Genomic DNA, 12,092 nt, shown 5'->3' on the forward strand with positions numbered 1-12,092 from the left:
TTCCATAAATCAACTTGTATTTGTTACTCGCATTCGTAGAAGAATTGCGAATTGTGGTTGTTATTTCTTATTTTATGTTTGAATTTTAGGTCAACCGAAAACATCAAATCTTAATCCTAGTGACAAAGAAATAAAAATTGTAATGTTTTGCTTCCCTCTTTCAATCTTATTTCTTCTCTTTCCTTGTCCTCATTTTCTTATTTTTTCTCCGTTCTTTATTCTTTATTTGATTTCCTTCTTCTTTTCAGTTTATAACTTTAACATCCGTTTCACTCTTCAGACCACTGATGATCGAGGTTGGCGTATGTCGTGTTTTCAAGGTTATGAAACGCGATCTGTTGCTCTGATGGAAGAATGTAGTTTACAAGTATTTCTAAGCAAAGTACACAGTTAAATATTAGTATCTATGAGGTATGAATTAAGCTGGAAATTTATAATTGTATGTAAGAAGAAATTTTAAAAATTATACAATTTGTTTTGTGTTATTATTATTATTATTATTCTATATACTCACCATTTTACAGGTTATTTACGTCTATGTACATGAGATAAACCTTGCCCCTGAGGTGTATAGAGCAGTAGTTATTTCTGAAATACATTTTATTTAAGTATGTTTTACATGAATTATACAAATTTTGTGTCAGGCATTATATATTTTACATCAGCGTCTTTCGAATTATGTATGATGTTCCTAGAATGGCGGTTTCCTATAGTTCCCTAATGTCATGTTCCCCCGAGATGCTGGCCAAATATTTTTTTTAGTGACTTGGAGACAGTTCCAGTTGCTCCTATAAGTATTGGAATTACTTTCGCTTTTACTTTACACATTCATTGTATTTCAATGAGAAGGTCCTTGTATTTAAAAATGATTATTATTATAACAGTAAAAGGAAGGTTGAAGTGGACTGGGGAAGTATTTAGGTTAGGGAAGTTAAATACACACAGAGTTTATGTAAGGAATAGTTTTTGAAAGATTCTATGTGGAATGTAGCGGAGATGGGTATGACTTAACATTGATGTAGAAATTTTAAGGCAGATGAATACATTCCGTAAATTGTGTTCCTATGTATGGTTTGGATATGAAGGGTAGGCCTATTGATATTTATGTTTCTGCTACTGTAGCTTTAAATAAAATTTGGCTGGTTTGACTTTGGGTTCCTAATTCCAAATATCCGGCTTTCAATGCCTGAAGGCCCTTGTATCGACTTCAGAATCTGATATGTGGACAAAGAATCACATTCTTTGTTGGCACATATCATTAAACCTCACAATTCTGCTTCAGAGGCATACAGAGCAGTTGTAGATTTGTGTCGCTTTAGGCGACCGTAGCCTGTGGATATGTAGTAATACATCAAACTTGCCGATATAAACAGAAAACCTGATACAAACTCATACGAGGATTCAATGTAGGCCGCGCTAAAGCGGACGAAAAACAAAACACCAGAACTGAATTCAGTGGAATTTGATAACACTAATTGGTACGATGTGGACAGTTATGTGACAAGGTTTATTGAACGTTTTATTAGATAGGGGCCTCTTCTTTTTTATAGCGAGTTGTTTTGTCAGATCTGTCAATTTTATGTCTGTAAGCTAATGAATTACGATGTAATTCCATTTTTATTTAAGTCGACTCTTTTTTGTTTATCGATGTTTATAGAAAAGGATTCAACAGCGCATTGATTGGCGAAAAGGGATATTACCCTTAGATTTTGACTCTCATCTCATAATGAATGGAGAATTAAAGAGGGATGTTACAATATACGTGCTATTGCGGTGGTTATGGTAATGAATGTAGCCCTCAACTTCATTTAATACAGTAAAATGATAGCAAAATTACTTCCATCACGGTGGTATTTGAAACGTACCGTTACGCAGAGATCAGTTGTAGTAGCGTAATGCGTATAGAACTATATCTTATCCCGTAAGATTTCTATTGCAACGTCAGGATTTCTGTCCCCAGTCGATGGAACGTTCTGAAATATGATTCTGCTGTTTAATGACGCATGGACTCTTGAGCAAGTGATTGTAGTGCAGGAGAGTGCGTGTGTAATATGGAAATGGAAGTGGGTAATATTTCACTCTGCGGGAATTAAAGGTCTAGTATGTCTCTTTCGAAGTCTTTCGGTCGAAATTTTTAAAGGTATGTAAATACTGCATGCATGAAAACATAATTTATTCTAGAATATTTTCGTAGAATCGAACAGTAACATTTGAAAAAGTTATTATTACAACTAATAATTTTTTGAAATAATAACATTTAAATGACAGCTCAGCCTTTTCTCACCTGTTAATATGTTTATGTCAAATGACGATTCTGACGTCATGTGTAGTCTTCAAAACATTTGTGTTTGCCTTAACATTACATAGTTTGAGAAACGGAAAAACATATTTCAATATCTGACATATAGTAATTTTGTTATAAAAGATCTGAACCGACTTTTTATTGTGGTTAGCCATGACATTGTCCCACCGGATTAGACTGGCATTTCAATCGCGTGTAGTGGATGTATTTAATCAGCTTTTCGTGTTTCAAAATAAATACGCAGTTAATATTTTTACGAGTTACTTTACATGGGATTTATCAGAGATAGGAGCTGAAGTAGACTGGATTTTGTTGGCCCAGGACAGAGTCCGATGGAGGGCTTTGGTTAATTCGGTGATGAACCTTCGGGTTGGGTAAGCCATTTAGTTAGTTAGTTATGACTTGCTTTACATTTTTTCTGGGTTAATGAACGTCATTATTGTGTTGAATTTTTGATTTCAAATATTAGGCAGTTAGTTGACGGTGTTATGATTTCGGGTCTCAGGATCTATACCACTAGCCATAGTGTCTAGACTTCAAAAGTGTAATTGTTACAAACTAAATGAATTTGTCCCATTTAAAACGCTCCATTTTATAATAAAACTTCTGTTGCTTTTTTCCCCTTTCTGGGTTATTTTACAAAAAATTAATTGCGTGCCAGATACAAAAGTTTGCTTTTGAAAACGTTGCTGTATTATAATGGACAGATGGGATTAATGTGTTCCCACTGAAGGAATGAATGCGGTCAATTCCTGTAGTGCATCCCATACAAATCACAATGTGTGGGAAATTTGTTTTAACAACGGACAGGCAGAGAATGACAAGGCATTGTACACTTACTGATGGGTGCAACTAATGCACACTAGGGGGCTCTGCCTTAGTTGAACTAGGCAAGAAATTGAAATATGTCTTCTGACTCTTTTACGTTTCTTATGCCATCAATTTCAGTTCACGGACAGATTTATACATTTTTAAACAAAATTTATGTTCACGGTGTCATGCTTGTCTATCCGTGTGTTTTCCCCCAATAACGTGGTATTTGATGGATTTATATGAAACTTCTTACAGAATTTTGATATTAGAAGCTATCCCAATTGGGCATCTTCCAGTTTATTACTACTTGTAACCTGAATATCAACATTTCAAACTCAAAGACTTGAGAGTAAAACTGCAGCTGTTACTAAAGTTAGACACTGAAATTTAATATTTAGAATTTAGTAATAAGACTCTAAAAAGTATGGGTTACAGCAGACTCCTCCTCGTTTGTGAGTTGTTTATTCATGGAAAAACTATTTTGGTAATATTCATGCATCGCGGCGTATGTTCCGCGCAGACGCACTGAGGGCTCACGTACAAACCTACCTACATCCTTTTCTCGGTAGGTACGTAGATATGGTTCCACACCAGATTTAATTCGATTGTACTTTCCGAAAGTTTTATAACCCATAGTTACCCTTGTGTTTAGTCACCCTGTTAACGTTCAGCCAGTAACGCCTACGCAGTGCCAGTGAACGCTACAATTAAGGTTTTCATGTTTATTAATCATTTATTATACTTATTAAGTATCATATTTCGTGTGCGCTTAGTTCCACTAATTCTGCTGTTTTCATAAGGCCTGAACTCCGCGTCACAGTTTTGTCGTTCGCGGGGGTGTTCAGGAACGTAACTCCCCTTCCCCGAAAGGCAAGAGGGTACTCTATATAGGATATTTTTGTAGCATTTCAATCGCTGTTTATTTTGCGGTATTAACCGGATTACTTGTCATAAACAGATAAAACTTTGTGTAAAGATAATCATAAACATAAACCTACCTACAGATTCTGTTTTGTAAATATTACAGACATTTTGGCGGTACCAATATTAATGTTATAGCAACAAATTAATCTTTCCTGGTGGAAATATATCTTGTTAGATCTGTCGCATGGTTTATAAACGAAAATAATATCAGTCAGGAATCTAATTTTTAAGCAACGCATTGGAGGAATTCTTGTGCGCGCTCCTTTTTGACTTATTATTTCAATATATTTTAAATGTTTTTAATAAACCGGTTATTCTCGGGAGTAAGGATAAGTAGAGAAAGAAAATATTGTTTTGATTATGTCACGTAATTATCTTGATCGTTATGTAGCAAATTATTATTATTATTAAGTTAATTGCATTATTATTATTGTTATATTGATTCTGGTGCATATGAGAATATAACTTGCTAAAATATTCATCCTTTACTGCATTTTTGTTTCATCACACAATTCGTCTCGGCGTTTCACGAAGCATATTAAGCGCTTTTCTCTGTTGTTTTGTTTCAGTGCCACCTAGCATCCGCATGTCGCCGTCCAACGGCCAGCTGAAGGCTCGCAAGGGTGGATCTATCACTCTAGAATGCAAGGCGTCGGGGAATCCCGTTCCCAGTATTCACTGGACACGCAAGGTAATGCGAGAATTGTGTATAAACAAGTAGGCTGTCTATCTTACTTAATAACTTTTTAAATTACAAAGTATCTATTATGATACTCTGAGTCTACGTCACGGGTCTTAGATTTCATGGCTGAGTTTGAAATCCTGATTCCCAGAAACTGGATATTACATGAATTTATATGAGTAGCGTAAAATTCCAGCAGATTGCTTATTACGTTTCCTTTATCTGGGAATGTCTTGGCGATGTATTATATTACTACTTTATTCTTTATACATCGTCTGTCTTAAATCTTAAAAATCCCAAAAACTTTAAACTCTCTGCGTTTTGAAAGATGAATCTTCTTTTGTCGTCAGGTAAAAATGTCTTGGATGCTTTACGCCACAGATCAGGAGTAGCTCTGTTTTTAAAATGATGGGAACATGTTATGTTAGGGCTTGTATTTATTTTTTGTGGGGTTACTATTTTTATCCAGGGGTTCGTTTAAGAAATCTGCTTGACATTTTCTTTAACTCTTGCGGACTGTATTATGAAGCAATAAAATGGCCGACGAAACACTTCCCACTCATGCATTCTTCTGTACTTTCAGTTTCGTGAAGTTTATTTAAAAATATCCGTGAAATGTCTTGCTGTTGACATTTGTAATTAAACTTATTTGCAGCCTAAGGAATAAAGTCCTTTTCTCTTTGACATTGTCAATATATTCATCACCATATTTTTTGCCTTTTTAGACGATTTTCAATGCACAAATGTTGTTATTATTACAACATAAAAAGTTGCATAACTTTAGCAAAGGAAAATAAAAGCACAGAATTACAAAACTGAAAATACGTAATTATTTTCTAGTCTTTTATTAAATATTAGGAACATATTTGAGATTTCATATTCTCAAGGCGACGAGTATGAATATTATAGGTTGTAGCACCGTAGAGTCTGGTAAACGTGTACCAGACTACACGGCGCTACAGCCCAAAAAGACAGCCATCCGTGTACAAATATATTTATCTCTTTTAATCAATACTTTCCATGTTAACGAGACGTTACTTTCAGGTTTTGTAATAATGTCGCATACTATTTAATTATCTCTTGACAATCTAAGGTTATGTTTATAGCTCAGAGTGACGTTTAAAGTTACTCTGAAAATATGAGACAAAGTAACGTCTTTGTACGACCCAGTTTAGAATGAAAACTGTTTAATTGGCGGTGTTAATTCCACAGCCTTGTCAAACAGGCAAATAATCGTGTTCGAATAGGCCTTTTTGTTTTTCGCTTCATTGAAGAGTTTATGCTTGGAAATATCTAATTTATAAATGCTTTTGAAAAAATGAAAATTTAAAAGGATGCCACTTTATTGGTCAAATGTTTCTGTATGTCTGCCCGTTATCTGTCCGTCCGTCTGTCATCTGATTTATCCGTCAAAAAATGCAGACAGTGTTGGAAACTGGATTAAGTGGGAGTCTGCCTTTATCGGAAAATTGATCAATCCAATAATGTAAAATGTAAACTAATAAAAATGTACACTATTGAAAACGAAAACAGTTAAATGCGGAAAGAGACATAGAAATAAGAGTTTAAGAGAAAATAATATATTTGACTATTTATTGATAAATACCGTAACGCATTATTACAAGAAGTAAAAAAATAGAAAGGAATATTTAAAGTGAAGAGAAACTAAAAAAATATATTCTGCTATTCAGTAACATGTTAGTATATCATTATTTATAACATGGATCATAAATAGGCGTATATTTCCCCCTTAAAATTTATAATATATCAGCTATAAGTAAATAACTGTGTAAGCGAAAACCTGTCTGGGGAAAAAAACAATATTTAGGTCCCTTTATATTCTATAATAATCGGATTTTACTTTATGTATGTTTCTTTTTTAAATTATGTAAACAGAAAATACTGCGCGGTCAAAACCCTCAATGTTAAAGATTACAAATTCAAAGTAACTATATTAGACGTGATTAGACTGAGATAATATTATACCTGTTCCAAAATCGTTAACCAATTTATGACCTTAATCGGTTCCCTTCTTTCTGTATTTACGTATATCTGCTCGTCAGCTGTATTATATCGTATAGTAATGTGCAATCAAGGAAAGTGAGAAACATTAATAACCTTCAATATACACACGTATTTATTTGTACGATTTGATTAGGGTTAGCGGAACCAGTAGTATCAATGTCCACTCTCAAGGTTTCACTCATATTGTAAAATAGGATATAATCTGAAGATGTTCTTCTTCTGGGATTATTTATCTTCGTCTGGACGATGAGAAGTCATCCTGACGTAGATCAGGAAGTACACTAAAGCCATCTTTAAAAATCAGTAATAATTGTGTGTCTCACAAAAGAAAATGAGTAGCAATTTAAGTTACAGATGCGTTGGTAAGGTCCATTAACAGAAAGGCCATTTGTGCTACTATTTTTATGAAAGTATCCCGGGGGGGGGGGGGGGGGGAGTGGACTGCCCGGTTGGACGTACAAATTGGAGCCATTTTCAACAGAGAGTTAAGCCTCGAGTTGCCAGCAGAGCGCGTCGTGTCACCCCCCTTTCACGTACAAACAACTGAGGTCAATTGAATCGTTCATTTGTAAAATATAAGTCTACAAATAGACACTTTCGAGAAAGCTATCAACTAAACCTAACAACTAAAATTTACTAGCAACACTGTTTTCCACTTGATTTATTTTCCCGAAGAATAATTGGAAAGCATCTAATTTTTTGTTACAGTTATTGTTCACTAACGTCATTTGCGTGTACAGTTTTCAGCTAAAGTTATTTCTGCTCACATGTTTACATGCACTCACATAATTTTGAATGAACATTGCGTGACTTACGGTTATGTGCCTTGTGTCACTGCTAAGGTGACCCATTAAAGTCGCTGTGTGTTTCAGTGGTATCTTCATGGTGAGTCAACCAATTTGGTTTAGTTTCAAAATAACCTGAGTCTAGGACTGTGACGTTTTTACAGGAACACAATAGATAAGCCTGCCCAAGCATAGTAAAGTCATGGACTGATGTGATTCTTGTTGTAAACAATACATTTACCCTTGGTGATTGTCGTAATAACAACAGCTCGGTTTGCTGAAACTGTTGACTCGTGTACATTTGCTAATTATATATTTAATTACGATTCGCTACATTAACTAAACCCATGTTGCAGTCTTACTTGGAACTCTGATAGTTACACCGACCAAGAAATACCGTCTTTGTAGAACTCAAGAATTGTTACCCGTATTCACTTAAGAATTGGGGAAATGGAAATCAAACAGTAAATTAACTGTGTAACTAGATTTTCTAATTATTAATCATCATGCATAATTCTTTATACTCTTGTGTATGTTGGTTTTCTGGGTTTTAACGTCGTGTGGATGTGTACTCAGATACCAACATATTCCCCTTCTTTAACCCTGAAGATGCAGACTTTTTCAGAAACATTGCAAACTACCTACAAGTCCACATGGCGTTACAACAAAAGACGAACATCGACATGTTTTTTAGCCTGGGACAATCTCAAATCTCACTTTTAATAGTATTGACACATGCATCTCATCTAAAACAGATCAAAGACGTTCCAGCCTCACAAAGAAAACTGATGAATCATTACCTAAGACCCAACACCCTGCCAGTAGGTGAATTAATTCCATACCCTCATATAATTATTTTATGGTTCACTTTAATATTATCCTCACATTTACTGATATATCTCTGGAATAGTCTATTCGCACGAGGATTTTTAACTGGATTTTGTTGCTTTTATATAGTTCCAGTGTCTTTTACATGCCACAATCCATCACCAAATCCTCAATTTTATCATCGATACACGGCGATGAATGAAAATGTTTAACCTTCTCGAATATGAATCACTACCGATGAACACTAGCGATGATATTGGGTGAACTGGCCCCTGTTACTTCGACCTGCACCACTGGGCAGTGGCGACTTCCATTGGGCACTGCGTAACAATTTGATTGTCTTGTTTCCACGTGCTTCTCGTGGGCATTGTGTTTCGTAAATGGACACTGGTATAGGTCAGAGGGCCTTCCCTAAGCTATTCTGAACAATCGGGCGGTAACAATAGATACAACTCTGTAAGGGCCTGGCGCTGTAGGGAGACAATATTATGAAGCATTCTGTAGTTGCGGCTGCTTCAGTTAAATGAGTGAGTGCAGTTGGGAGTTAAGGATAATGGTGACGTAATTCATCACCTTCATGTGATCAAACCGCCATCCTGTCGTAATCTGGAACATTAGCTTTTTCGGCCGATCTATAGTAGATTAAAAAAGTTATGTAGGAAGGAATTAATGTACAGGACTTGGGATGTTTGGGTGTTAGAAGTACTCTTAAGTGTTTCGGCACATAACTGGATAAATATCGAGTTATTGGAGCTATATAAAATCAACCTTTCACTTTTCCTTTTATTTATCCAAATGTCCTATGTGCGTCATCTGTCTCTCCGTACACAATTCCATCTAGTCATCCAATATCTCTCTGTTTATACGTTTGTGTATTTACCCGTATTTCTGCTATATATCTGCCTATGAATCCACCTACCCAACCATGTACTCACGTTATCTGTCTGTCCATCCACCCATCCTGTCCGTCCGTCTGTCTACTGCCAATCCACCTACCTCACAGATACATATTTATTTACCGATATGTTTGTCTATTCTTCCATCTGTCTGTTTCTGACATTTATGTGTGTACAGGTGTTCCAAAAAGATGTATACAAATTACAATATATAATATTAACGTTTTGTATATACATCTTTTGTGACATTCTGTATTTATATCTCTTGTTCGTTAATTCGAAACCTATTAGATATTTCTTCAACACAAAAATCCTTTGTTTTTTCGACCTTGATTTCTGCTAGCATCCAAGTTGAACCATGCATGATTTATTGCGTTTCTCAGCTTAAAATATTTATATAACTGGAATGACAGTCAGTCTTCTAAAGGCTGTATTCGTGTACTGGGCCTAATCATCTACGAAGTGAGATTGTAGTGTTCAATTCAAAAAATACGCTGGAAACACGAAGCGGTGCACAACATACATTTTATTTTATATTGGATGCAGGAAGGAAGTTTGACAGAATGATTGCTTGTCCCTCAAGCTTACCGATACAGACTCTTTCCAATCAATGTCTAAGAAACATAAATTTCCTGTATGGTATACGGAAGTATACGTAGAAGTATTGGGTTGTAAAAGAACCTTGAATATCCTAGGTTCAGTTCACTCTGCTGGATAGATATTCGTTCGTACATTTATATAAAGTAACATTATTATATGTCGATTTGAAAACATTTCAGGGATGAATGTGTTTGTGCAAAAATCGTCTTCTGTCATTCATGTTTAATTTATTCTACATTGTTTTTCTTCATTAGTACATTGCTGTGTGGTTGTCTAAAGGCAACTCTTGTATTTAACTTTGTCAGCAACACATGCAATATAATAATTATTCCATCTGCATTCTTCACATTTTTAGATGCGTATATAAAACTTCGTTGAATATGTGCCTATTAGCTTTGCCGTGTTTGCATGTCTCTTTGTCTGCATGTAACACCTCGGATTCTCTTCAAATTTGATATTGGGGCATTTCATTAAAACGTTTATACTTTTTCCACTTGTTTCATGATGGGTCACATGCGTTGCTTTGCTTGCAAATGATCTAGACACCTCCTTATGGGATCCTCCGACAGGGTGCAGCATGTTCAGTCAATAACGTAGGGAAATCCCCATGATGACGTAATAACTCAGCCAGACGCCCTGCCCACGCGAAAGCCATTTCCCCAGACAACTCTAACTATACTTGTAATGCTTTCAAAGGTCAAGGTCACTTCTTGAACTTCTAACAGTACGTTACCAAAGCAAATAAAATGTATACGCAGTAACAGGGCGATAGTTTTAGAATTGATAAAATATCCCTACATTTACGTGTTTTTCTTTGCAGCGCGTGTTCAGTTTATGTATTTAATTTTTATTTATTCATTTATTACTGCTTTATTTTCTGATTAATAACTCAGATTATAGGCTATAGCGCTGAAGGGTACAATGATTAGTGAATGATTAATTGGAATCGATGCAGAAAAGTAAAATCCTCTCCCATATTAGGGTATTATACAATGATGCTTGGAGGGACTGAGGAAAAGCATAATAAATATCAATATAGATAGCAGGTCTTTGGGTTGCGATTTTAATACGGAACATCTAAAATACGCACTTTACTCACAACACAGTGTGAGTTTTTGATGAACTTATTGTATTGAGCAAAAAAATAGATGTCATGAAAGAGCAGAAACTTTATCAGGCACTGGTAGAAGTACGTTGGCTTAGAAATAAACCCAGCGGAACAATGTTAGGATGTGTTCATATATATTAACCAGAATGAAAACCAAAAATCATGTTAGATACATATAGATAACTTATTTTTCGAAAATTATTCAGAGTTAAAAGATTTGGGAATGACAGTAACAAATGAAAATTACATTCGCAAAACTTAAGAGCAAATTAAATTAGGGGGATGCCCCCTGTTTTGCATTTTGGAAACTCTTGTCTTCCCCTCTTTCATTTAAAAATGCAAATATTAGAATGTGCAAAACTATAATTGTACTTATTTTCAGAATTGGTGTCAAACTTGGTCTCTGCCCATAAGGGATTCACGTGATTTAAGGGTGTATGAGCACGGTGGTAGGGATAATACATGGGCCCAGAAGAAGGGATGACGGAGAAAACGAATTTTGAAGCGTTCCATAATGTGTATTTTTCACTAGATATTATTAGCGCACTGAGTTTAAACTTAAATTAATTAGTATCAGTAAAACATGCAAAATCAAATTTCCAGCACTCTTTCTTTCAGTGTGAAGTCGAGAAATCATGTTCGAATATCCACTTGCTTTTACCCAGTACTTTACATATAAGTTTGGAAAATTAGTTAAATCCGTTCATTCAAATAACTTAATTCAAGGAAGATTGAATTTTGAAGTAACAGAAGCGAAGTTGATAAAAGCTGAGAATTCATCTTCTAACTAATGAAGAATTTTTATTGTATTCATGATCGAAGAGGAACGAGGGGGGATTTAAACTTGACCGAACTATCGGCTCTTAGTGTCCACTGAGATTTAAAACGGACGAGATGTTAAAACTTTTCAGAAACTCTGTCCTTGGGGTTCTTCTAAAATAAAATTCAGAACAAGGTTTTAAGCTTATCACGTCCAATCGATCACTTAGCAGACCGGACTGACCTTCTATATACTTTAGTATGATGGATTATGACACTGTATGACACCATTGTCCTTTCTCAATATCGTAGCTGAAGTTTCTGACATAATGCATTTTTTTTGGGGGGGGGGGGGATTAAACTTTTCAAA

The 12,092-nt window shown here is 35.2% G+C and overlaps 1 protein-coding gene across 3 annotated transcripts in view; it reads left to right on the forward strand.

Annotated features, from left to right (window-relative positions):
- Nucleotides 1-12,092, forward strand: part of LOC110832657 (lachesin) — a 509,136-nt gene that overhangs the window by 433,803 nt on the left and 63,241 nt on the right. For all 3 annotated transcript variants that reach the window (XM_087353324.1, XM_022069833.2, XM_022069832.2), the window contains one exon: nucleotides 4,609-4,730. In XM_087353324.1, coding sequence (XP_087209450.1) covers nucleotides 4,609-4,730 — 122 coding nt within the window. The remainder of the gene's footprint in view (nucleotides 1-4,608; nucleotides 4,731-12,092) is intronic.

Source organism: Zootermopsis nevadensis, unplaced genomic scaffold (assembly GCF_977971745.1).
Source record: "Zootermopsis nevadensis isolate Lab colony 2312 unplaced genomic scaffold, Znev_1.0 Znev_ptg000022l, whole genome shotgun sequence".
Taxonomy (NCBI): Eukaryota; Metazoa; Arthropoda; class Insecta; order Blattodea; family Termopsidae; genus Zootermopsis; species Zootermopsis nevadensis.